The sequence below is a fragment of the Chenopodium quinoa genome, unplaced genomic scaffold (assembly GCF_001683475.1).
Source record: "Chenopodium quinoa cultivar QQ74 unplaced genomic scaffold, ASM168347v1, whole genome shotgun sequence".
Classification (NCBI taxonomy): domain Eukaryota; kingdom Viridiplantae; phylum Streptophyta; class Magnoliopsida; order Caryophyllales; family Amaranthaceae; genus Chenopodium; species Chenopodium quinoa.
Window position 1 is genome coordinate 1324069 of NW_018745454.1, and position 22629 is coordinate 1346697.

General features: G+C 42.4%; 2 protein-coding genes across 2 annotated transcripts; both read left to right on the top strand.

The window, feature by feature from the left end:
• The first annotated feature begins 16911 nt into the window (after window positions 1-16911).
• LOC110714141 (transcription factor bHLH18-like) lies at window positions 16912-18385 on the top strand. The gene is made up of 2 exons (XM_021892613.1): window positions 16912-17410; window positions 17850-18385. Exons 1-2 carry the CDS (start codon window positions 16952-16954, stop codon window positions 17919-17921), a joined length of 531 nt encoding a protein of 176 aa, XP_021748305.1. The 5' UTR covers window positions 16912-16951; the 3' UTR covers window positions 17922-18385.
• Window positions 18386-18472: 87 nt separating this feature from the next.
• On the top strand, window positions 18473-21679 carry LOC110714295 (cytochrome P450 76AD1-like). Its single transcript, XM_021892799.1, has 2 exons — window positions 18473-20412; window positions 20886-21679. The coding sequence occupies exons 1-2, from the start codon at window positions 19549-19551 to the stop codon at window positions 21489-21491; spliced, it is 1470 nt and encodes a 489-aa protein (XP_021748491.1). The 5' UTR covers window positions 18473-19548; the 3' UTR covers window positions 21492-21679.
• The last annotated feature ends 950 nt before the right edge of the window (window positions 21680-22629 follow it).

Genomic DNA, 22629 nt, shown 5'->3' on the forward strand with positions numbered 1-22629 from the left:
TATCATCTAAGAGAAGATGAAAAGAACTCGCACCAGCAGCCTTCATGTTAATGGCATTCACCACACACTCACTGTCATTTTCGAACTCAACCAAACCATGTCCCCTTTCAGCAGCAAGCTTCATACCAACAAGAATAGCTCTCGATTCTGCCAACTTTGGCTCCAGTTTTTCCCCCAGCTTGACAGAAGCACACCAAAGGGTCCTCCCCTCAGCATCACGCGCCACCACGCCTATACCAATACCAATCTCTCTAAGCAAGCCCGCATCAATATTCACCTTAACATGACCTGCAGCAGGGGGTTTCCAACAGCCATTGTCCCTAGGAATAGACCCCTTCACCTGCTTCAACCCAACACTCCCCATCTCCTCTATTAATTGTTGCACATGAGATATCACCCCCTTAGGCTCCCACCACTCATTCTGAAACAACCCATGATTGAGAGCATTCCAAATAGACCAGCAGAGGGTCATCACTTCTTTACGTTGGGCACTATCAAGATTGCAAAAGGTATTGAAAACCCAATCCATAAAAGCTCTATACCTACCCTCAACAACCCACTCCAAACCACTCTCCTCCCAAACTGCAGCAGCACGCGGATAGTAGAGAATAGCATGGGCAACATCCTCCTTCACCTCACCGCAAACGCCACACAACTCATCAATATCTTTAACCCGGATATGCAAACCTTGATTGGTAGGAAGGGCCTCATTACATGCTCTCCAAAAAAAAAACTTTAATCCGTGGCAAAACCGGTTCACTCCAGACCAAATTCCAAGTCTTCCTAATTGCAGCATCATTCGAGCAACTAGCAACCTCATTCCCATCATCAAAAATTAATTTGTATGCAGATCTGACCGAATACAAGCCATCCTTCTCACCCTCCTAGCACAGGCAATCAGGTGGACGCCTCTCACTTAAGGGGATAGATAAAATTCTTTCCTGTTCAAAGGGCATAAAAAGGGACTTGATTAACTCAACATTCCAGCCTCCCCCCCCCCCCCCCCATCAGCGAGCATCAACTCGCTTACTCTCATATTTTCGGATCCAATTGGGCAAGGAGAAAGCACCATTCGAGATTGAGTATCCGGCAGCCAACAATCACCCCACACTCGGACTTGCTGCCCATCCCCAATCCTCCATCTCATTCCCCTTTTCACCACCCACCGAGCCTCACTAATCCCTCTCCACGCATAGCTAGGATTAGACCCCAAAGATGAGTCAAGGAACGAGGAATTAGGGAAGTAGCGAGCCTTAAGAACCCTGAACAGTAAAGAATTCGGCCGGGTTAGTAGCCAACCTCCACGCTTGTTTGCCAAGAAGAGCCCAATTAAAATATTTCAAGTCACGAAATCCCAACCCTCCAAGTGCCTTCGGTTTGCAAAGTTTTTTCCATGCCACCCAGTGTATCTTTCGCTCACCTTGCTTTTGCCCCCACCAAAAATGAGAAATGAGAGAACGGACCTCATCACAAAAGAAAGAAGGAAGTCTAAACACACTCATCACATAAGTAGGAAACGATTGGGCCACCGCCTTAATCAACACCGCCGCATCAACTTCTTAAGCTACACCAATTCAAGCTATTTGTTACTTCAATGGTTAAGTTAGTTGTAAATTAATTTATCTTTAAATTAATAATATTTTTATCTAATAAATATTTGCCAAGCTAAGCTAATTTGCTTGCTAAAGCTAATCAACAAGATGTGCAACAATGGTGTAGCTACTAGCTTAAGATTTTTAATATTTGCAAACTAGTCCCTTTTCTCAACATTGGGAAGTAATATGTTCAAAGAAGATGGAAGATATTTATGGTGAGCTAGAATGAAAAAATCACCAATCAACTATTTCCCGTACCCGGAAAAAAAAAAAAAAAAAAACTTGTGAAATGCCAAGTCACACTCAACGTCAAACAAATACAGGCCCTGTTTGGCAGTAGTGGTTAGCGTTTGGACCAATTCAAAACACTAGTAAGAAATAAGTGTGTTTCGTAAGGTTACGAGATTCATATAGCGGTTAGCTTTTATCAAATGTTAATAATATAAGTGTTTGAAAGGTAGCGAGTATAAGCAAGTATCTTTTGACAAATTTTGTTTAGATTATAATTAAATATTACACATCAACACATGTATTTATATTGTAATTTTCAGACGAGTACTATTAAGTATTAAGCACTACATTAACAGCTAACCTCTATCCACTACTGATAGTGCATGACGACTACTTACTATTCTAACAGCTACCCGCTACCGGACTGCTAAAAGTTATCCGTTACGGCTAGTTTTTCCAAAAAGAACCATAATCTATTTTTGTCAAGCATTCATGCATCCTCAACAGTTACATCTTTGTTTCACAACAACCTCTCTTAGCTCTCTCCCTAGTATATATACTCCATATATTTATGGAGTAGTACTAGTATATTCCTCCAAAATCTAATCAATAAGTCAGTCATCTATTTACTACGAGTAGTAGTCTGTTCAGTTCGTCCTTATTAATATATCAGATAGCCAATTAATCTTCTCGTTGCTACTATCAATTTCAATTTCTTCCTTAGTGGTTAGTTTTAATTTTATTGTTCTTATTCAAATTACTCGTAATTTACTCATATTGTTCTATTGGCTTTAAAGTGCTTAGTGAAGTATGATTATTTAATACACCCAATAACCCCACTTCTATCTTATTATATTAAAGTCAATCAAACTGCTTATAATTATGTGTCGTTCAAAGTGTAGCACTTACAAAAAAACGAAACAGTATAAAATATAGAAACTCTTTGCATGCAGGAAAATAATTTAAAGAATATGTTTGGGTCCAATTTAGTCCAATTGGGCTTAGGCATTAAATGATCCAATTAAAAGCCCAAGGTCAAGGTTCATCTCTCCAATTGTGCTAAAGTCAAAGATCAGTCCTCAAGGCAAGCCAATTGGGCTAAGGCCCAACTTCTCCATGTATGAAGAGGTATAAAAGCCATCAATATTACATTTGTACATTCATTCAAGCAAAGCCTCAAGCAACTAATTCTCTTGCATAATGTTCTCTTTCTACACACTGTACTGACTTTAGCATCGGAGGGGCCTTCCTCGGCAACACCCCCGAGGCTAGTTTACGTGTGTTTACTGTGCAGGAAACCTTCGGCCCAACATTTCTTGGATCGAACCTAGTCTTCTCCACTTCATCGGACCTTCGGCAAGGTCCCATTGTTTTCACCCGAAACAATTTGGCGCCGTCTGTGGGGAAGACTTTCAAAAATCTTTCAGCCAAATTTCTAACCAAGATCATCTTGCAATTATCTTAGTAGCAATGGCTAAGAACCGCAAGAGCAAAGGCCTCCGTCAAGGAGCGGGCGAAAAGCCTAAAACCCCTACACCATCACCCTCGCCGGACCGGAACTCTCCCAAGGGTGCCAGCTCGGGGGGAGGATCATACAAGGAGGATTCCCTTTCTCCCGTAATTCATGACTCTCATCATAGGCCGAGTCACTCTCGGTCTAGCAGGGGTGAGTCCGATCATAGGACACATTCAGTGCCCCAAAGCCAACCATCGACTGTGCGCCCTCATTCCCCTACTCGGCCGAGGACCCCTTTGACGGGGCCCAGCTCGGAGGAGGTGCAAGAGCGCTGGAAGTGCTCATGGAGGCGATGAGGGCACAAAATATGCCACCACCTCGTGATCGAACTCCTCCGCATACCCGGCATCAGCGGAGGAAGCTAGACCATGATGGTGGGAAGCTTCCTTCCTTCCGGGAACTGGAAGAGTGGGAAGAGGATACCTGGAAAACTGAAAAAGAGAGGAAAAAGAACCCTCAATTTTTCAAAGGATCCTCAACCTCCCGACCAGAAACGCATAAGAGCAGCAGCTCAGCTTCTCGGCCAGAATCTACTCACCGAGAACAACCTGAGACTGTTCGCCGAAGCGTCCTCGACCGACTCGGCGGCAAGGAACCGAGCATGCACAGTCGCCTCTCGTTCCCTGCGGCCGAGGCCTAGACTTCCCAGCCAGGGACGAAAACCACTCCTACCTCTCTAAGAGTAAGAGGGCGGTCCCTTCGGCCAGGAACAAGGGCAAGGCCGTTATGCTACCCGCCAGTTCGCCATTCGAGCAGTGGATACTGGAAGAGCACGTGCCCACGGTTAAAATACCGTCGCACATCACATATGATGGAACTTCGGATCCGAAGGACCACATTGCCTCGTATGAGGCTCATATGCATCTTTGCCCCAGATCCGAAGCGACTTGGTGCAAATATTTCCCAACCACTCTCAAGGGGGTCGCGCAAGCGTGGATCTCCAAGGGAGTAAAGCAAGGCTCCGTAACAGGGTGGGATGATCTGTCCTCCATATTTAGGAGCAAGTTTTCCACGGCAAACCGCCGAGAGAAGACTACTGCAGAACTCATGAGTCTGCAACAGGGGGAAACCGAAGGCCTCCGAGACTATCTGACCCGTTTCAGTAACGAGTCATCCAGCGTCTCTCAGCTGGACCAGGGGCTAGCCGTTTTTGCAATGCAGAATGGCCTTCAGCCCGGGAAGTTCCTAGACTTCATGGTCATGCATACCCCGCAGACCTTGGAGGAAGCTCTGAATGCCTCGGATAAGTTCATCCGAGCCGAAGAATGGAACAAAGCGAAAACCCAACCCCAATTCGGGGGAGGGAAACAAAAACAAATACCCTTGTCTGAAGGCCAAGGCCATATGGCAAAGGGAAAGTCAAAGGCCTCGGAGCAATCTTCGGCCAGCGACCCAAAGAAGAAAAAATCTGCCTCATACACAGGCAGATACGAGTCCTACACTCCGCTCTCTCTTCCACGCGCCAAAATTTACAGTGTAACGAAGGAGGAGCAGAGTTACCGAAAGCCGAGACCACTCCCAGAGTGGTATCAGCGAAAAAATAAAAATCAGTGGTGCGAGTTCCACGAGTCTCCGGGACACAACAATGAGGAGTGTATCCAACTGAAGGACCAGATAGAGGACATGGTCCGGAAGGGATACTTGAAAAAATACATCGCGGATCACCGCGAGAAAAAAGAGTCCGAGAAGTCAGCAAAGGACTCTCGGCAAGACCTCGACTTCCCCCGGAAGAACAGTAAAAAGCCGGAGGGGAAATTATCTCCGATTAATGTTATCTCGGGAGGAATATGCTCTCGGAGGGAGCACAAGCGACACCTTAGGGCTTTGACTCACCAGGTGAACAACGCTGACATTCAGTCTCCCCAATCGTCGGTGCCGAACATGACGTTCACAGCCGCCGACTGCCGGGGGATAACGTTCCCTCACGAGGATCCGTTGGTGATCATTGCCACGGTGGCCAACCACGACGTCAGTAAGTTCCTTGTTGACGGTGGCAGCGGAGCAAACATTCTGTTCCGAAAGGCCTACAATCAAATCAAGCTGAAGCCCAAGCACCTTACGTCGGTACCCTACCCGGTATCCGGGTTCAACGGGGCTTCAACTTATCCAGATGGGAAGGTAACACTTCCTATCACCATCGGCTGCGATGAGGCAGCCAGGAACGTCATGATTGAATTTTTGGTCATTGAAGCTCCTTCAGTGTACAACGTGATTTTGGGGAGACCCATAATTCATGAGATCCAAGGGGTCGTCTCAACTTATCATCAGCTGATGATTTACGTCTCAGACGCCGGCTTCCCCGAAAGGATACAGGGCAAGCAAAAGGACACCCGAAGGTGCAACTACCTCAAGCCATCCAGTAGTCGCCCAGATGACGACAAGGATGAGGAGGAGAAAGAAAAAGAAAGAGAGCCAAGCACAAAAAAGCCGAAAGGCCTAAGTGCTTCGGCCCAAGGATCTGAACCCAGAGGTAAAGGGCCCGAAAGGGAAAAGGCTAGCTCTTCAGCTGAACAGCAAGACTCAGAGAGCCAGCCGAAGAACAAAAAGACTGGGACACCTGCTGACATAGGCAGCAGGCCAGATTATGAAGAGTCCAGTCCATCAGCAATGGACATGGACCAACAGACTGAAACAGTTGAGTTGGTCGAAGGAGACGTTGAGAAATGTGTAACAATCGGGATGGACCTTGACCCGAACACCCGTTGTGAACTTATTCAGCTCCTTCGGGACAACAGAGATGTGTTTGCTTTCTCGGCAGCTGATATGCCCGGGATAAGTTCAGACCTCATCTCCCATAATCTTAATGTTGACCCAACGTGTCGACCAGTTAAGCAAAAGAAGCGGAATTACTCCGCTAATAAGAACCGAGACATCGCAGCCGAGGTCAAAAAATTGCTGGAGGCAGGCTTCATCGAACCTTGCCAATATCCAGAATGGCTGGTAAATGTGGTGATGGTTCAGAAGGCCAATGGTACCTGGAGGATGTGCGTTGACTTCATGGACCTAAATAAGGCTTGTCCGAAGGATTTCTATCCCTTGCCGAGGATCGATCAGCTAGTCGATTCGACAAGTGGCCATGCCTTGCTTAGTTTCATGGACGCATTCTCGGGGTATCATCAGATCTTCATGCACCCCGACGATCGAGCAAAGACAACATTCGTCACGAACGCTGGGGTGTACAACTACAAAATGATGCCCTTCGGATTGAAAAATGCGGGGGCAACCTATCAAAGGCTGGTGGATCAAGTTTTTGCCGATCAAAAGGGCCGAAACATGGAAGTCTATGTCGACGATTCGATCGTCAAAAGCAAAAATCCTGAGGACCATGTTAAGGACCTGGCTGAAACTTTCGCCACCTTAAGAAAGCATCAAATGAAGCTGAATCCGAAGAAGTGTGTCTTCGGCGTGAAGTCAGGGAAATGCCTTGGGTTCATAGTCAGCAAAAGGGGGATTGATGCCAATCCCTCCAAAGTCAAAGCGGCGCTCGACCTTCCTGAGCCGAAAACAAAGCGGGATGTTCAGCGGCTCACCGGAAGAATGGAAGCCCTCTCGAGGTTCATTTCCAGAGCTTCGGATAAGGGGTTACCTTTCTTCAAAGCCCTGAAACTCCCGAAAACAAAAGAGCTCGTTTGGGAGGAAGAGCAAAAAGACGCCTTTAAACAGCTTCGGGAGCATCTGGCTCAACTCCCAACGCTGGCTAGCCCAGCTGAAGGAGAAACTTTGTACCTGTATAGTGATAACTTCTCCCGAAGGCAAATCCTTTGAGTATGCAATAAAATTTTCTTTTAAGGCCTCGAACAACGAAGCCGAATATGAGGCAGCAATCGCCGGCCTAGAATTGTGCATCTCCCTGGAAGCCGACCATGTCTGCCTGAAAACAGACTCTCAGCTAGTTGCATATCAGATTAGCGGCAGCTACGAGGCCAAAGAGCCCTCCATGATAGCTTATCTTGCCAAGACCAAGTCAGTCATTGCAGAGCTGAAAACTTTTGAGGTTCAGCTGATCCCAAGGGGTCAGAATACTCAAGCCGATGCACTCTCCAAACTTGCCAGTTCATCTCTAACCGAGCTGAAAAGATCTGTATATGTAGAAGTGCGTCGAGAGAGAAGTGTCGACGAAGCACCTGAAGTGTGCTGCGCTGACCCAGAGCCTAGTTGGATGGACCCCATCCTAACTTTCAAGCTTCGGGGAGAAACTCCCGAAGATAAAGCTTTGGCCTCCAAGATGAAGAGAACCAGCTCTAGGTTCATTGTCTTCAGGGGGGAACTTCTGAAAAAGTCCTTCTCAGCCCCATTGCTGAAATGCGTGGGACCAACAGATGCAGATTATATCCTACGGGAGATTCACCTCGGCATCTGTGGGAACCATATTAGGGGAAGGACCTTAGCCCACAAGGCATTGAGGGCTGGATATTACTGGCCCACTATGATCGCAGATGCTAAGGAGCTGGTCCGGAAATGCGAAAAATGTCAAAAATACGCTCCAGTTATCCACCAGCCAGCAAGGGATCTTCAACCGATCCTTAATCCACTCCCGTTTGCCCAATGGGGACTGGATATACTAGGACCATTTCCAGAGGCTGTGTACCAGAAAAAATGGCTGATAGTTGGTGTTGACTACTTCAGTAAATGGATCGAGGCCGAAGCAGCCTCGAACATTACAGAGCAAACTGTCAGAAAATTTGTCTGGCAGAATATCATCACTCGCTTTGGCATCCCCAGAGTATTTGTCTTCGATCATGGGAGGCAATTTGATAACTTATCGTTGAAGCGGTATACAGATCAGTTCGACATCAAACTGGCATATTCAGCGGTATGCCACCCGCAAAGTAACGGACAAGCCGAAGCTGCAAATAAACAGATCCTAAATTCCCTCAAGAAGAGGGTGGAAGATCAAAAGTCCAAGTGGCTGGAGGAGCTCCCTGGAACCCTTTGGTCCCTTCGGACAACTGAAAAAGAGGCAACGGGCTATTCACCTTTTGAACTGGTGTATGGTGCCGAAGCCGTCCTTCCAGTGGAAATTGGCTCTGAGAGCCTACGAGTGCACCACTTCTCGGCTGAGAATGAGCGACTGATGAGGGAATCTCTCGATTTCCTCGACGAAGTAAGAGACTCAGCCCGAGACAGAATGGCCGCTTATAAGCAGAGAATCAGCAAATTACCGAAGGGTCCATGCAAGGCCTCTTAAAATTGGAGACCTTGTCCTTCGGAATGCTGCTGCAGTTCAGAAAGGCCGAATCCATGGGAAACTCTCAGCTGCATGGGAAGGACCTTATGAAGTCTGTGATGAGCTTCAGCCAGGGACATACCGACTTCGGCAGTTGGATGGAACTGAGTTGAAAAATCACTGGAACGCTGATGTACTGAAAAAATATCATGTGTAAACCCTTCGGGGCAGGACAATCTTTGTAAGTACATTTTGAACAAATGAAAGGCCTTGGAGCCGCCATTTATATAAATATTTGCAACTTTTTATCCTTTCAAAGTTTTCTTGGTTCTATCTACTCTTTAAGGGTTTTTTATTCAGCCTCGTCTGAAACCTCCGCCTTCGGGTAACTGGGTTTCAGATTGCTGACAAAACTCGTCTTTTTAAAGAACACTGGTCTTTCAGCTGAAGTCAAACTTTAGTAAGACTTGTTCTCCAAAGACATGAGTCCATGGACAATTCTGGGATATTGCCTTAACTGAGCCTTGTATCCCAGAGAGCCATTATCCGAAACATTGCCTTCAGTTGGCCCTGTGTTTCGGATATCCATTTTTCAATGATAGACAGAAAATCAAGGATAACAGCAACAGTTCGAAATTGTTTATTCAGCCTCGTCTGAAACCTTCGCCTTCGGGTAACTGGGTTTCAGATTGCTGACCAAACCCGTCTTTTTAAAGAACACTGGTCTTTCAGCTGAAGTCAAACTTCAGTAAGACTTGTTCTCCAAAGACATGAGTCCATGGACAATTCTGGGATATTGCCTTAACTGAGCCTTGTATCCCAGAAAGCCATTATCCGAAACATTGCCTTCAGTTGGCCCTGTGTTTCGGATATCCATTTTTTAAAGAACTCTAGTCTTTCAGCTGAAGTCAAGCTTCAGTAAGATTTGTTCTCCAAAGGCGTGAGTCCATGGACAATTCTGGGATATTGCCTTAACTGAGCCTTGTATCCCAGAAAGCCATTATCCGAAACATTGCCTTCAGTTGGCCCTGTGTTTCGGATATCCATTTTTCAATGATAGACAGAAAATCAAGGATAACAGCAACAGTTGGAAATTGTTTATTTAGCCTCGTCTGAAACCTTCGCCTTCGGGTAACTGGGTTTCAGATTGCTGACCAAACTCGTCTTTTTAAAGAACACTGGTCTTTCAGCTGAAGTCAAACTTCAGTAAGACTTGTTCTCCAAAGACATGAGTCCATGGACAATTCTGGGATATTGCCTTAACTGAGCCTTGTATCCCAAAAAGCCATTATCCGAAGCATTGCCTTCAGTTGGCCCTGTGTTTCGGATATCCATTTTTTAAAGAACACTAGTCTTTCAGCTGAAGTCAAGCTTCAGTAAGATTTGTTCTCCAAAGACATCAGTCCATGGACAATTCCGGGATATTGCCTTAACTGAGCCTTGTATCCCAGAAAGCCATTATCCGAAGCATTTCCTTCATTTGGCCCTGTGTTTCGGATACCCATTTTTAAGAAATAAAGAAATTGTTTAATCAGCTGAAGCCAAACTTCAATTTCTGGGGGGGGCAAGAAGCACTACCAGTGCAAGTTTATGTTCAGCAGAATTGAAGAAACAGTAAAGCACTCAAAAACAAAGCAGCTGAAGAAAAGAACATCAAATTAATAATTTATGCTCAGAAATTGAGCTACAAGTTCAAATAAACTGTATCGGCAGCCGCCCACAAGCGGAAAATAACAGCTGCCGAAATACGTACAGAAGCAAAAAAATAAACTGTTTTGTACGACAAGGCAAGCTGAAGCAAAAAACAAACAAGGCAAAAAAATTCAGAAAGCGGCAAGTCTAAAGTTGAGCGCATGATGAACCGCAAGATTCTGAAGACGACTGCCCGAGTTCCTATGCTTCAGCCCGAGGATCAGACTGGTCAGCATTGTTGAGCCCCATGGTGGTCTCAGCCCCAGCAGCAGAAGAAGCAGGCTTTGCACTCTGCCGAGCCTCCCTTTCCCTCTGTTCAGCCTCCAACTCCATTCTCTCAGCTTCTTCTTCGGCTTCCTCAGCCTTAAGGATTTCAGCTTCGACTGGAGTTGCATACTTCATATGAGGGTCTTCGGGATTCTGGACCCATTCAGCACATTTGGATCAGTCCAGCTTCGGCTCAGCATGAAGGCAGACTGTTCGGCACACTCTGAACCCGTTTCTGAAACCCATTTCATATTCTTCCTGGGTATAGACACGGACTTCGAGTAGAGCCTCAGCATCAGCCAACTTCTTCTAGGTCTCCTCCAAGTCTTCCTTGGATTTCTTCAGCTCATCGGCGAGCTTGGAGGAGGAACCTTTCAGCTCATTCAGCTCCTGCTGAACTTGGGAAGCCTCTGTCTGAGTCTGGGCCACTTCTTCCTTTTTGGCCATCAGTTGATCCTCAGCTTCTTGGAGCTTAGCTCTCTGAGCTTCAGCAGCAGCAGCAGCCTCTGAGAGTTGGACATCCCTGGCTTGGAGCATCTCTTCAACAGCCATTCTGCTGGCTTCAAGGGCTTTTAGCCGTTGCTGCACTTCAGCTTGTGCAGCAGCTCCTTCCTGGATTCGGCTCTCAATGGTAGCCTTGAATTTGGAGATGTCCACTCCCATGTGCTCTTGGAGGAATTTTTCCCCTTCCATCAGTGGGGGAAAAACTTCCTTCTCCATAGCGTCGCAGAAAGTTTTGAGGGCTTCAGCAGCTTTTTTCTCGTATTCCTCACCCTTCTGCTGCTTCTCTTCAGCTGCTGCTTGCTTCAGCTTAGCAAACTTTAACTCCTCTTCGGCTACCTTTTTTTCGTGCTCGGCAGCGTCTACCCTATCTTGTAGGGTATCTATCAGCTCTACAGTGAGAGTCTGATTGTGCACGAACTGAAAACAGGAGCACAAGTTAAAATAAAAAAAAATAAAAATAGAGCTGAATTTTAAAGGAGATAAAGGCAAGGAAAATCACCTGCATCATCAGCATTTGGTTAGACCTGGCTGGGTCAGGAACTGATCTGCTGGATTCGCCCATCCCAGCAGTGGCCTTCAGCGACCAGATCCTTGCCCTATCTACTTCGGACGTGCCAGCAAAATCGCCGAAGTAGGCTGCAGCACCTTCTCGGTTCTGACCCCATATGAGGTCCCAGATGTGATCTGGGATTGGAATTCGGGGGGCCGAGAAACCCATTTCTCCAGATTGCAGAGTCTGGAAGGAAGGAAAGGATGATGACGGAGCTTCTTTAACTTTGGATTGCTCAGCATCCTCCTTCTCAGAAGAGTCAATTATTATGACCTCTTCTTCTTCAGGGGTGAGGACGAAAGCCTCAACCTCTCTTGCAATGTCTGCCGTGAAACCCTCAGCACTGGGCATCACGACATCCTCATTCTTGTGCTTAGCAGCACTCTCCTGAACTTCTTCTTGGACCCCTCCCTTAGATTCGGGAGTTTTCTGATCCACCTCCATCTCGGGAGGTGGCGGAGGGGTCTTTGGAGGTGATTGAGGTGGTGGCCGGGGAACCCTCGGCGATCCATTGCCTTCATCGGGTTCCCTTATTTCAACGCCGATGGTCATCGGCCTCCGCTGAAAGTCATGCGGGCCGATGATGGCCATTCTTCGGCGCCTTTTCTGAAGCGGCTGCTCGTCCATGTCTGAGTCTGAAGACTCTTCTTGTATCTGGTCTTCGGGACGAACAGGGGCTTTCCCTTCTCTGTGTCTGTTACTCTCTTCAGACTGTAAAAGACAGGGGGGGAGGAAGAATGTGAGTAAAAAAAAAAAAACAACAAAAAACAGAAACAGACAAAATTAAGTCTAAAACCTCACCGAGGTCTTCAGCAAAGCCTCGTCTTCTTCAGCTGCCCTAGCTGCAGCCTCTTCTTCAGCAGCCCTGGAGGACCCTTCTCCTCCTTCACAAGCTTCAATAACCCGTGCAACCTCTTCGGCCGTACGGGCAGCTTCAGCTTCTTCGTCTAGCAGCTGAAACCAGGGATCTCTCTTCTTCCACCAAGGCTTCTGCCTCTGATACAGAGCAACCGCCTCAATTTGGAAGTGGGAAGAGTCTAGATGAACTTCCCTATGCCTCGGTTCAGTGATAGAGGGGGCCCGATCAGTTACAACTCGTTCTCGGTTGACGCCAAGACGAGCGTAGTTAATGCCGACGTTGGTCTCGTCCCGCTCTGAAAAAGAAAAGGGGAAAGGTCAGTTCAGTTAGGTTGGCACATCATAAAAAAGCGAAGTGAAAGAGGAGGAAAAGAGATAATTAAAAGGCCTCGGCCCCAGCCGAAGAAGCTTACCATCCTTAAACTTTCGGCTGAGGCCGACAACTGCTAGCATGTTCTCTTGGAAAACATAATGCGTATCGGGGAGCCAAGTCTCCGGGATATGCTGCATTCGGCCGCTGCCCCCCCGGTTCGGCAGCTTGCCGAAGATATTCTGTTGATTAAGGTTCGGATCTGGGCCGTTATCTGCGGGGGGACCTAAGCTTCCCATGTCGGGATCAGGCTCAGCAAGGTACCGGGGAGCGCTGAAGACGCAAGGGTGGCCCGGGTCCGTGGGTGCCCTAACCCAAATCCATTGACCTCTCCAGTCCTTGTCTGAAGAGTCGTTCGGCCACATGGTTAGGTACTGGGGCCGAGACTCAATCCGGTACCACCCAGAACCATGACTTCCGTGCCCACTTTGAATATTTGGCACTAGCTGATGAAGCTTTTTGAAGCAGTGCAGGTTCGGCACATACTTGAAGAACTTGCAGACCCATAAGTATGTCATCACCCTTCGGATGCTGGTAGGAGTTAGCTGACATAGGGAGATATTGTAATGGATCAGTAAGTCTCGGACGAATACGTCCAAAGGGAACCTCAGCCCATACTGAAGTTGTCTTGTGTACACCCCCACATACCCCGGTGGTGGACGATGGATTCTATCGGATGCCACGGGCATTCGGCACCAATACCCATCAGCTTCAAGGATGCCGTAATGCAACTCAATTTGTTCGGCAAACCGATACTGTTCGGCATTCTCCACCCACCATGAGTAGGGGCGGTTCTTTATCATCGCCGAAGCTACTTCGGCATCCTCCCACTCTGAAAACCCGGGGAGGATATCCCAAAGGACAGCGGGAACTTCATCGTCCCGCCCAGAAGCGCTCGGCCCCTCCGTTCTCTGAGGAGGAGCCGAGGAAATTGGAGTCGCCCTAATCCCTTCAGCAGGGTCAGACTCTCCTCTTTGTCCATTCCAGGTCCCAATCCTGTTCCTAGGATCGGGAATTGGCCTTGCTCTTCTTGGAGCACGGGCTCTACCCCTAAATCCTCTCGCCATTGATAATTTCGAAGAAAAAAGTCGAAAAAAAAAGGGAAGGAGTTCGAATTCGAAGAAAAATAAACTAAAATCAAGGGAATTTACCTTAATCTGAAGCGAAAGTTGTCGATTTACGAATTCGTAGTGGCAAGTCTCAGTTTCTAAGCTTAATGCTCGGGGAATTTGCGAAGTTTTGATGCGGGTTCTTGGGTTCTCTCGAGAATTCTGGGTTTGTGTTGGTGAATAAGTGAGGAGAGATGACGCGCCTCTGATTATATCTCCAGAAATGGGAATTCGGGGAGTCCGCGTTTCAATTTCTCTTAAATACCCCACTAAGTAACCCTTAAACACACGACCTTGCGATTAAACTGCCCATTATCCGTCCAACTTCCACAATCATCCGCCTTAACCGTTGTTATCTCATTAATTACGGTTTAAATTCAAATTTTTTGGATTAATTAAATCATTCACTTCCCTCCTTTTCTGATTAAATCAAACCCGACCCGTCATCCTTCCAAATCGGGTCTGGGGGGCAAGTTGTTTGGGTCCAATTTAGTCCAATTGGGCTTAGGCATTAAATGATCCAATTAAAAGCCCAAGGTCAAGGTTCATCTCTCCAATTGTGCTAAAGTCAAAGATCAGTCCTCAAGGCAAGCCAATTGGGCTAAGGCCCAACTTCTCCATGTATGAAGAGGTATAAAAGCCATCAATATTACATTTTTACATGGATTCAAGCAAAGCCTCAAGCAACTAATTCTCTTGCATAGTGTTCTCTTTCTACACATTGTACTGACTTTAGCATCGGAGGGGCCTTCCTCGGCAACACCCCCGAGGCTAGTTTACGTGTGTTTACTGTGCAGGAAACCTTCGGCCCAACATTTCTTGGATCGAACCTAGTCTTCTCCACTTCATCGGACCTTCGGCAAGGTCCCATTGTTTTCACCCGAAACAGAATATATACTCTTTGCATGCAGGAAAATGGACATGGACCTAGTTCCAACCTTAATCAACAATTCTCACCCTCAATTATTTCAAACGGAAACAATGGAAGAAGTTACACCTTTTGATGAACAACTAGCTGATGTACTATTCAGTGATGACTTCTCTTATCCTCTCTCTGTCGAGAACAACACCTTTGATTCTCAGTGGGACATTGGTAGCCTCTTCGACCAAATCATTACGCCGCCACCACCTTATTTTTCCGACTGAAACCACAACCATAACGACGACAACAACAACAACAATAACGATGATGATGAAAATGTCCAAAATTTGGTAGGCGACAAAGTCGTCCAAGAGCCCAGACGGTCGAAGAAGTGTAAGGTTGGGAAGCAAGACGAGAGTGGATCGGAAGGTAGGCCGAGGAGGAAAAGACAAGCAACCCAAGTGCAGGATCACATCTTGGCTGAGAGGAAACGACGGGAAGTTCTTAGCCATATGTTCATTTCACTCTCATCCATGATTCCTGGTCTTAAAAAGGTACTTGTAATCTCTATGGAATCTTTTAACAAAACGCCTAATTTGACAAAAAGTATTTACTAAAACAGCTAATTATAATTTTTATTTCCAAAACTAGCTAAATTATTGACTTGAAAGGAAATTAACTATTTCTTATTTTCCTTTGAACCGTTTTGGTTCACTTTAATGATTTTTTAATTAAATTTTTTTTATAAGTTTTATTTTTAGGATTTTCTGAAGTTGAAAAAGTTTAAACCATATACAAATATACGACATGTGTAAACACTCGCAGAAACCCTAATTCTGATTATAAAAAAAAAAAAAAAAAAAAACCTAAAAATTAGCTAATCCAACAACATATTACGTTTGTTCCAACCCGATTTGTTGATACTCCCTTTATTTTAATTGTCACAATTTGACCAAAAACACATGCAGACTTCAGCCATTAATCTCTTTAATTATGTATTGTTAATAAAATGATATTATAATTGCACCCATTGTAGCTAATTCAACAACCTATTACACATTAAATCTACTTTTTTTAAAAAAAATAATAATAAAAAAAAATATAGGAAAATTTGTGAAGAAGGTCCTTTTAAGTAGACCTTTTTGTGACAAAGGCCCTTTTATAAAAATTGTGGCACAAAAGGTCCTTATATCATGTTTAGGTTCTGAGGAGGGTCCTTTGACCATTTTTCGGCGTTAGCTTTTTTATTTTTTAGCCAAAAAAAGCCACGTGTAAAGCATATGACTGATTAAGTTTCCTTTTTTTCCCTATTAGCTCTTATTGTGAGGAGGATTGGCCTTGAATTACTTTGAATGGTCTTCAATTTTAATTTATGGGATTACAATTGAAGTTTTAGTGTTAGTTGTTTTCAAAAATTAGGGTTTAATAGGGGGAGAAAAGGGAAAACGAGGGAAAAGAGGAGGGAGAAAAAAGGGAACTTAGATGTGATTTTTTTGGACGAAAAATTAAAAAGTCAACGCCGGAAAATAGTAAAAGGACCCTCATTACAACCTAAACATGATATAAGGATCTTTTGTGCCACTTTTTTTTTATTTATAAAAGGTCCTTTGTCACAAAAAGGTCTATTTAAAAAGACCTTCCTCACAAATTTTCTTAAATTATAATGTACTATCAAAAGAGTCAAGTAAATTGTTTTTTAAAAAAAAGAGTCAAGTAAAACTATTAATATTATAGTGATAAAAGTCAAATTATTATATACTTCAGACATATGGAAGGCATACCTATTCAAAGAATTAGTTAATACTCGTATGTGAGTTTGTGGGTTAGTGTTAAGTAACTTTAAAAGATACCGGGGTCATGTTTATTCACCTAATTAAAGGATATACCTTGGCTTGTTAACTTGATTGAGTATCATCATATTGCACCATTTGTGTATCAAAATAGATATAGAAAATTAGCAATTCAAAGAATTAATTAAAGAACTAGTGAAAAATATAGAATTAAAAATATTAGCTAGCATTGAAAGTAAAAGCATAACTAAAAAATTGTTAAATTATTAGATGGTAATTATTTTACTAATTTCTAGTTTGACCATGCATGCTACCTATAATGAAACTCGTGGCCCTCGTGGGACAATCTTTGAACTACGTTTGTATAGCTAGATAGATATCTCCCTTTCTATTGTTAAAAATTAATTAACTATTGTTAATTGTAATAATTTGTAAATGTGATGCAGATGGATAAAATAACAATCTTAGGAGACGCAATCAAACACATGAAAGTGCTTCAAGAGAAAGTAAAACAACTTGAAGTGGCTGCTGCTCAACTTAATACTTCCAAGTCTACGGTGGTGGTTAAGAAGTATCAGTTGTCAATGAATGACGACAACGATAACGATAACGATGGTTCTTCCTCCGTCCTTGTTGACGTCATGAGCGCTAGTGGTGGCAATAACGATGATGGTAGTAACAATAATAACACAAATAATGTTATTAAGAATTCATCATCACTTCCAGAAATCCAAATTAAGATATTGGATGATACCCTTCTCTTAAAAGTCTTTTGTGAGAATCGTAAAGGGATTTTGTCCGACTTAAGTGAAGTGGTGGAAAGGCATGATTTGAGCATTACTAATTATTATGTCATACCATTTCAGAGGTTCACCCTAGACATTACCATTGTTGCACAGGTAATTCAATCCCCCTTATCTTATTACCACCTCATTTTGTTTTCCTAATTAATGCATGCTACGTTTACATTCTCTATTTTTTTTTTAAAAAGGAATTAATAACATTTTCCTAAGTTATATGAGCATATATGTATTATGTACGAGTAAAATGTAAACTGAACAAGTCGTGGCTCTAGAACTAATCCTTCCGCTTTTAAATACTTAGGGCTTGTTTTGATACTAAACCAAACTTATTAGAGCTGAACTGAACTGAAAATAAGGTAAAAAGAACAGACCCTTAAAGTAATTTATTTCATTACTTATAAATAAAAAAAAAAAAAGAAGAAAGTCTAAAGTTAATTTGGTAAACATGCAATGCATGTATGGAAAATTTTTAGACATACTTACGGCTACATAATTACATTTAACTTAATTTTGTATACTTTCATAATTTATGCAGATTGAAGAGGGTTTTAACAACAATGTGAAGGGTTTTGTTAGAACTCTTCAGTCTAAACTCAGGTCGGGCTAGTCCACGAAGCCAAGCATCGAATGAAGATCGTGATTCATAGTTTAGCACTTAGCTTGTTCGTCTTTGGATTGCCTTCCAAATAATAAGTCCTAGCTAGGAGAAGTGTTTTTTTTCTTCTCCTCCCCTTTAAAAAAATCACAAATCACCTCCCCTTTAAAAAAATCACAAATCACCTCCCCTATAATCTGTACTTCGTAGTATGTATTTATTACGGAGTATTGGTTATGAATTTATGATTCCTTCTGTGAATTTTTTTTCAGCAATTTGATTTTTTTGCATTATTATTTTTTTTTTTCCAAAAAAAAGTGTAATATGTCATTGGTTTAATAATATACTTTGGTATGTCATCATAATATTTTTGTGTAATATATGGACTTTCTATAATACTTTAATTTGTATTTAGTATTTACTACTATTTGACCATAATATTAATGGTCAAACCTATACTTCAAAAGGTTGCACTTATATATATTTATGAAATGCACTTATGTATATATTAATAAGAAAATTTTGTTAAAAAACCACCCAATAAAAACATTTTTTTATGAAAAACCACCCACAATAAAAAAATTTTGTAAAACAACACCCAAACTAAAAAAAAGTTGCAAAAAGCCACCCATTGTTGAAAACAGGTTATTGTCGTCCTCCCTCAGTGTTAACCACACTCCCCACCCCTGGAAAACCCTAGAATTCACCGGAAAAGTTTGGCCGCCCCTCCCCCTCCCCCTCCCCCTCAATAACCCCTAATATTCACTCCTCCCTTGAAAACCCCTAATATTCACTCTCCCTCCACCTCGAAAATCACTCCGACCACTAGGGTTTTTGATTGTTTCAAGTGAATTTTAAAGGTTTTCAAGAGGGAGGGGAAAGGGCGATCGGATGTTTTTCGGTGAATTCTAGGGGTTTTTAAGGGGTTGGGACGGGTGGCCAAAACCAAGGGAGGGCAGTCAAGTGGTCAACGCTGAAAAATATGGTCAACAACCTATTTCTGACAATAGGTGGCTTTTTGAAACATTTTTTTTGTTTGGGTGTTTTTTTACAACATTTTTTATTGTGGGTGTTTTTTCACAAAAATGTGTTTTAAGTGGATGATTTTTTTACAAAATTTCCTATTAATAAACGCGTTTTCTCAATCAAGTGGTGTTTTCTCAGTCAAAAGGGTGCACTTATATATATTTATAAAATGAATCACATGAAGTGAATGGACTCAAAATTTTATAATCACAAATGACAAGAATGAATGAATGTATTTTATATATTCTTTTTTATTTTGACACAAATATTTTATATATTCTTACTCGAGAACACCGTGTTTGATAAATTAGGTTTAGTCCTCTGATTTTTTTTTTCTACAATTAATCATTATTACGTGTTAATAAAATTTAATAATTTATACGAGCGTATAATTCAGCCGGTAAGTTGGATTTGAATGTTCTTTTTATATTATTGTTTAACACGGAGCCTATTTCATTACCAAATATTTTCCCAATATTTTAATACAAATTGGACCAACGGCCACGTTGATTTGCATGTTACTCCGTACTTCCAAACTCCAAAGTATGGATCGGAGTAGCTTCTTAATAAATAGGAGCACGTTATATCTTCGAAATTATACCTTAAAAAAAACATGGAATATTACACCACATTACTACTACTCCTTACCATCCTCATCACCACCATCCAAATCTCAAAAATATTGTTTGGTAAATCCAAACTACCTCCAGGACCAAAACCATGGCCTATCATAGGCAACATTCTCAAGCTCGGCGACAAACCTCATCGTGCTGTCGCCGAGCTTGCAAAAGTCTACGGACCCATAATGAGTCTTAAGTTAGGGAGTAAAACTACAATAGTTATATCATCCCCGGAAATTGCTAAAGAAATGTTCCTTAACCATGACTTAGCCTTTTCTAGTAGGAATGTCCCGGATGTTGCGAAGGCTGAAAACCATTTCAAATTCTCTATGGTTTTTCTCCCAATATGCCCCAAATGGAGGAGCCTTCGGAAGGTTGCAACTATGCAATTGTTCACCAATCAACGACTTGATACGAGTCAGGATACACGACACAAGAAGGTGAAAGAGCTAGTTGAGTATGCACAACAATGTTGTGACAAGGGTCTGCCAGTCGATATTGGTATGGCGGGGTTTACTACCTCGCTAAATTTGTTGTCAAACACGTTTTTTTCGATGGATTTGGCGAGCCATAGCTCTTCGAAATCGCAAGAGTTTAAAGATCTTGTTTGGATTCTATTAGATTTGTGTGCTAAGCCTAATGTGTCGGATTTTTTCCCATTGATTAAGCGCTTGGATTTGCAAGGAGTGTTGAAAACAACTAAGGTTTACTTCAAAAAATTGATGAGAATTTTTGAGGAAATTATTGATGAGAGGTTGAAAGATCCAACAAATGCTAAGGATGATGTTCTAGGCACCTTACTCAAGCTTGTTGAGAACAATGAATTGAGCCTTGATGAAGTCAAACATCTACTCGTGGTATGAAATATAATGACCTTTTTTAATCTCAAGTTAAATTTTTGCAAATAATTGTCATGTTTTACCTTCCGAAGTATATATTTGATTTGTGTGTGTTTTTAAAAGTTAGTACCAGTTTGATTTTGACAATATTACATTACTTTTTACATTTTTGTAACACATGTTAGTCCTAGTTTGATTTTGACAATATTCACATACATCACTTTTTACATTTTTATAACACTATGTAAAATCAAATTGTTATTGATGTAACATTTTTCTCAAAATAAATTTTAGAAATGTCAACTTAAACTAATCTTATAATTCATAATTAAATGTTTTATTATCAAATTTGTGTGTTAGATTGGAAAATGTGTCCAATTATAAAATGGTGGTATGCAACACTTTTACCCTTTTTGTAAAAATTAAAAAATTATGATGGAGTAAAATGTTTACTAATGAATTCACAACAATGTATTTGCTTTTGTGCTTAGGATTTGTTTGTTGCGGGAACAGATACAACATCTAGCACATTAGAATGGGCGATGACTGAAATATTACGCAATCCTGAAGTGCATCAAAAGGCTCAAATAGAGATGGAAAAAGTAATCGGGAAGGATGAATCTGTTCAAGAATCAGATATATCAAAACTACTATATATACAAGCAATCGTGAAAGAAACTCTTAGATTGCATCCACCTGCCCCATTTTTAATCCCTCACAAGGCTGAGAAGGAAGAACAACTACACAATTTTATAGTGCCTAAAAACTCAACTATATGGGTCAATATATGGTCGATTGGCCACAATTCAAATGTTTGGCCAAATCCTGAATTGTTTTCTCCGGAAAGGTTTTTGGATAGAGAAATTGATTTCAAAGGACGATATTTTGAGTTAATTCCCTTTGGTAGTGGAAGACGAATATGTCCTGGAATGCCACTTGCTTATAGGATGACACATCTGATGTTGGCTACTCTTCTTCATTCATTCAATTGGAAGACCGGTCATGGAGCAAGTCCTCAAGACATAGACATGGAAGAAAAGTTCGGGCTTACTTTGCAAAAAGTCAAACCACTTCAGGCTATTCCAATTTGTAGATGATTGTTATAACATCTTAATCAAGAAATTATGTGATCGATTTTATTGTACTTATTTAATTGTACTTCTTTGTTTCATTTAAACTACAACACGTGTTATTTTGAAAATTTTAATCTAAAATATTATTTAAATAATTTAAAGTGGAGAAATATTTGAAAATTTAAGAAGTGGACTTGTGTAATAATTGTGTTATTGAATTATTGAATACGAAAAAAGTACATGGTCCCAAACTCCCAATAGATCATGATCATATTGTTCACATCCACACACTTGCCTATAAGATTTCTGCACTCCTTATCTTCACGATTCTTCTATTCGTCATCTTCATTAATTATAACTATAAAAATATGGTAGTTTTCAGCTACATGTAATAAAGTCCCTAAAATATTTTTGTCAATATTTATGAAACTTTTTGCCGTGTTAGATTGTCATACATCACATTTCTGCTATCAATGGAACAATATTACACCACCATTGCCTTGTTCCTCCTCATGGTCGTAACCACTATTACTTTCCTAAAAAATTTGCTTAGCAAATCCAATAAATTTCCTCCAGGGCCAACACCATGGCCTATCATAGGCAACATTCTTAAGCTCGGGGACAAACCTCATCGTGCTGTCGCCGAGCTTTCAAAGATTTATGGCCCCATAATGACCCTAAAGCTAGGGAGCATCACTACTGTTTGGGTCCAATTTAGTCCAATTGGGCCTAGTCATTAAATGATCCAATTAAAAGCCTCAAGCAATTAATTCTCTTGCATAGTGTTCTCTTTCTACACACTGTACTGACTTTAGCATCGGAGGGGCCTTCTTCGGCAACACCCCCGAGGCTAGTTTACGTGTGTTTACTGTGCAGGAAACCTTCGACCCAACATCACTTGGACCGAATCCAGTCTTCTCCACTTGATCGGACCTTCGACAAGGTCCCATTGTTTTCACCCGAAACAATTTGGCGCCGTCTATGGGGAAGACTTTCAAAAAAATCTTTAAGCCAAATTTCTAACCAAGATCATCTTGCAATTATCTTAGTAGCAACGGCTAAGAACCGCAAGAGCAAAGGCCTCCGTCAAGGAGCAGGCGAAAAGCCTAAAACCCCTACTCCATCACCCTCACCGGACCGGAACTCTCCCAAGGGTGCCAGC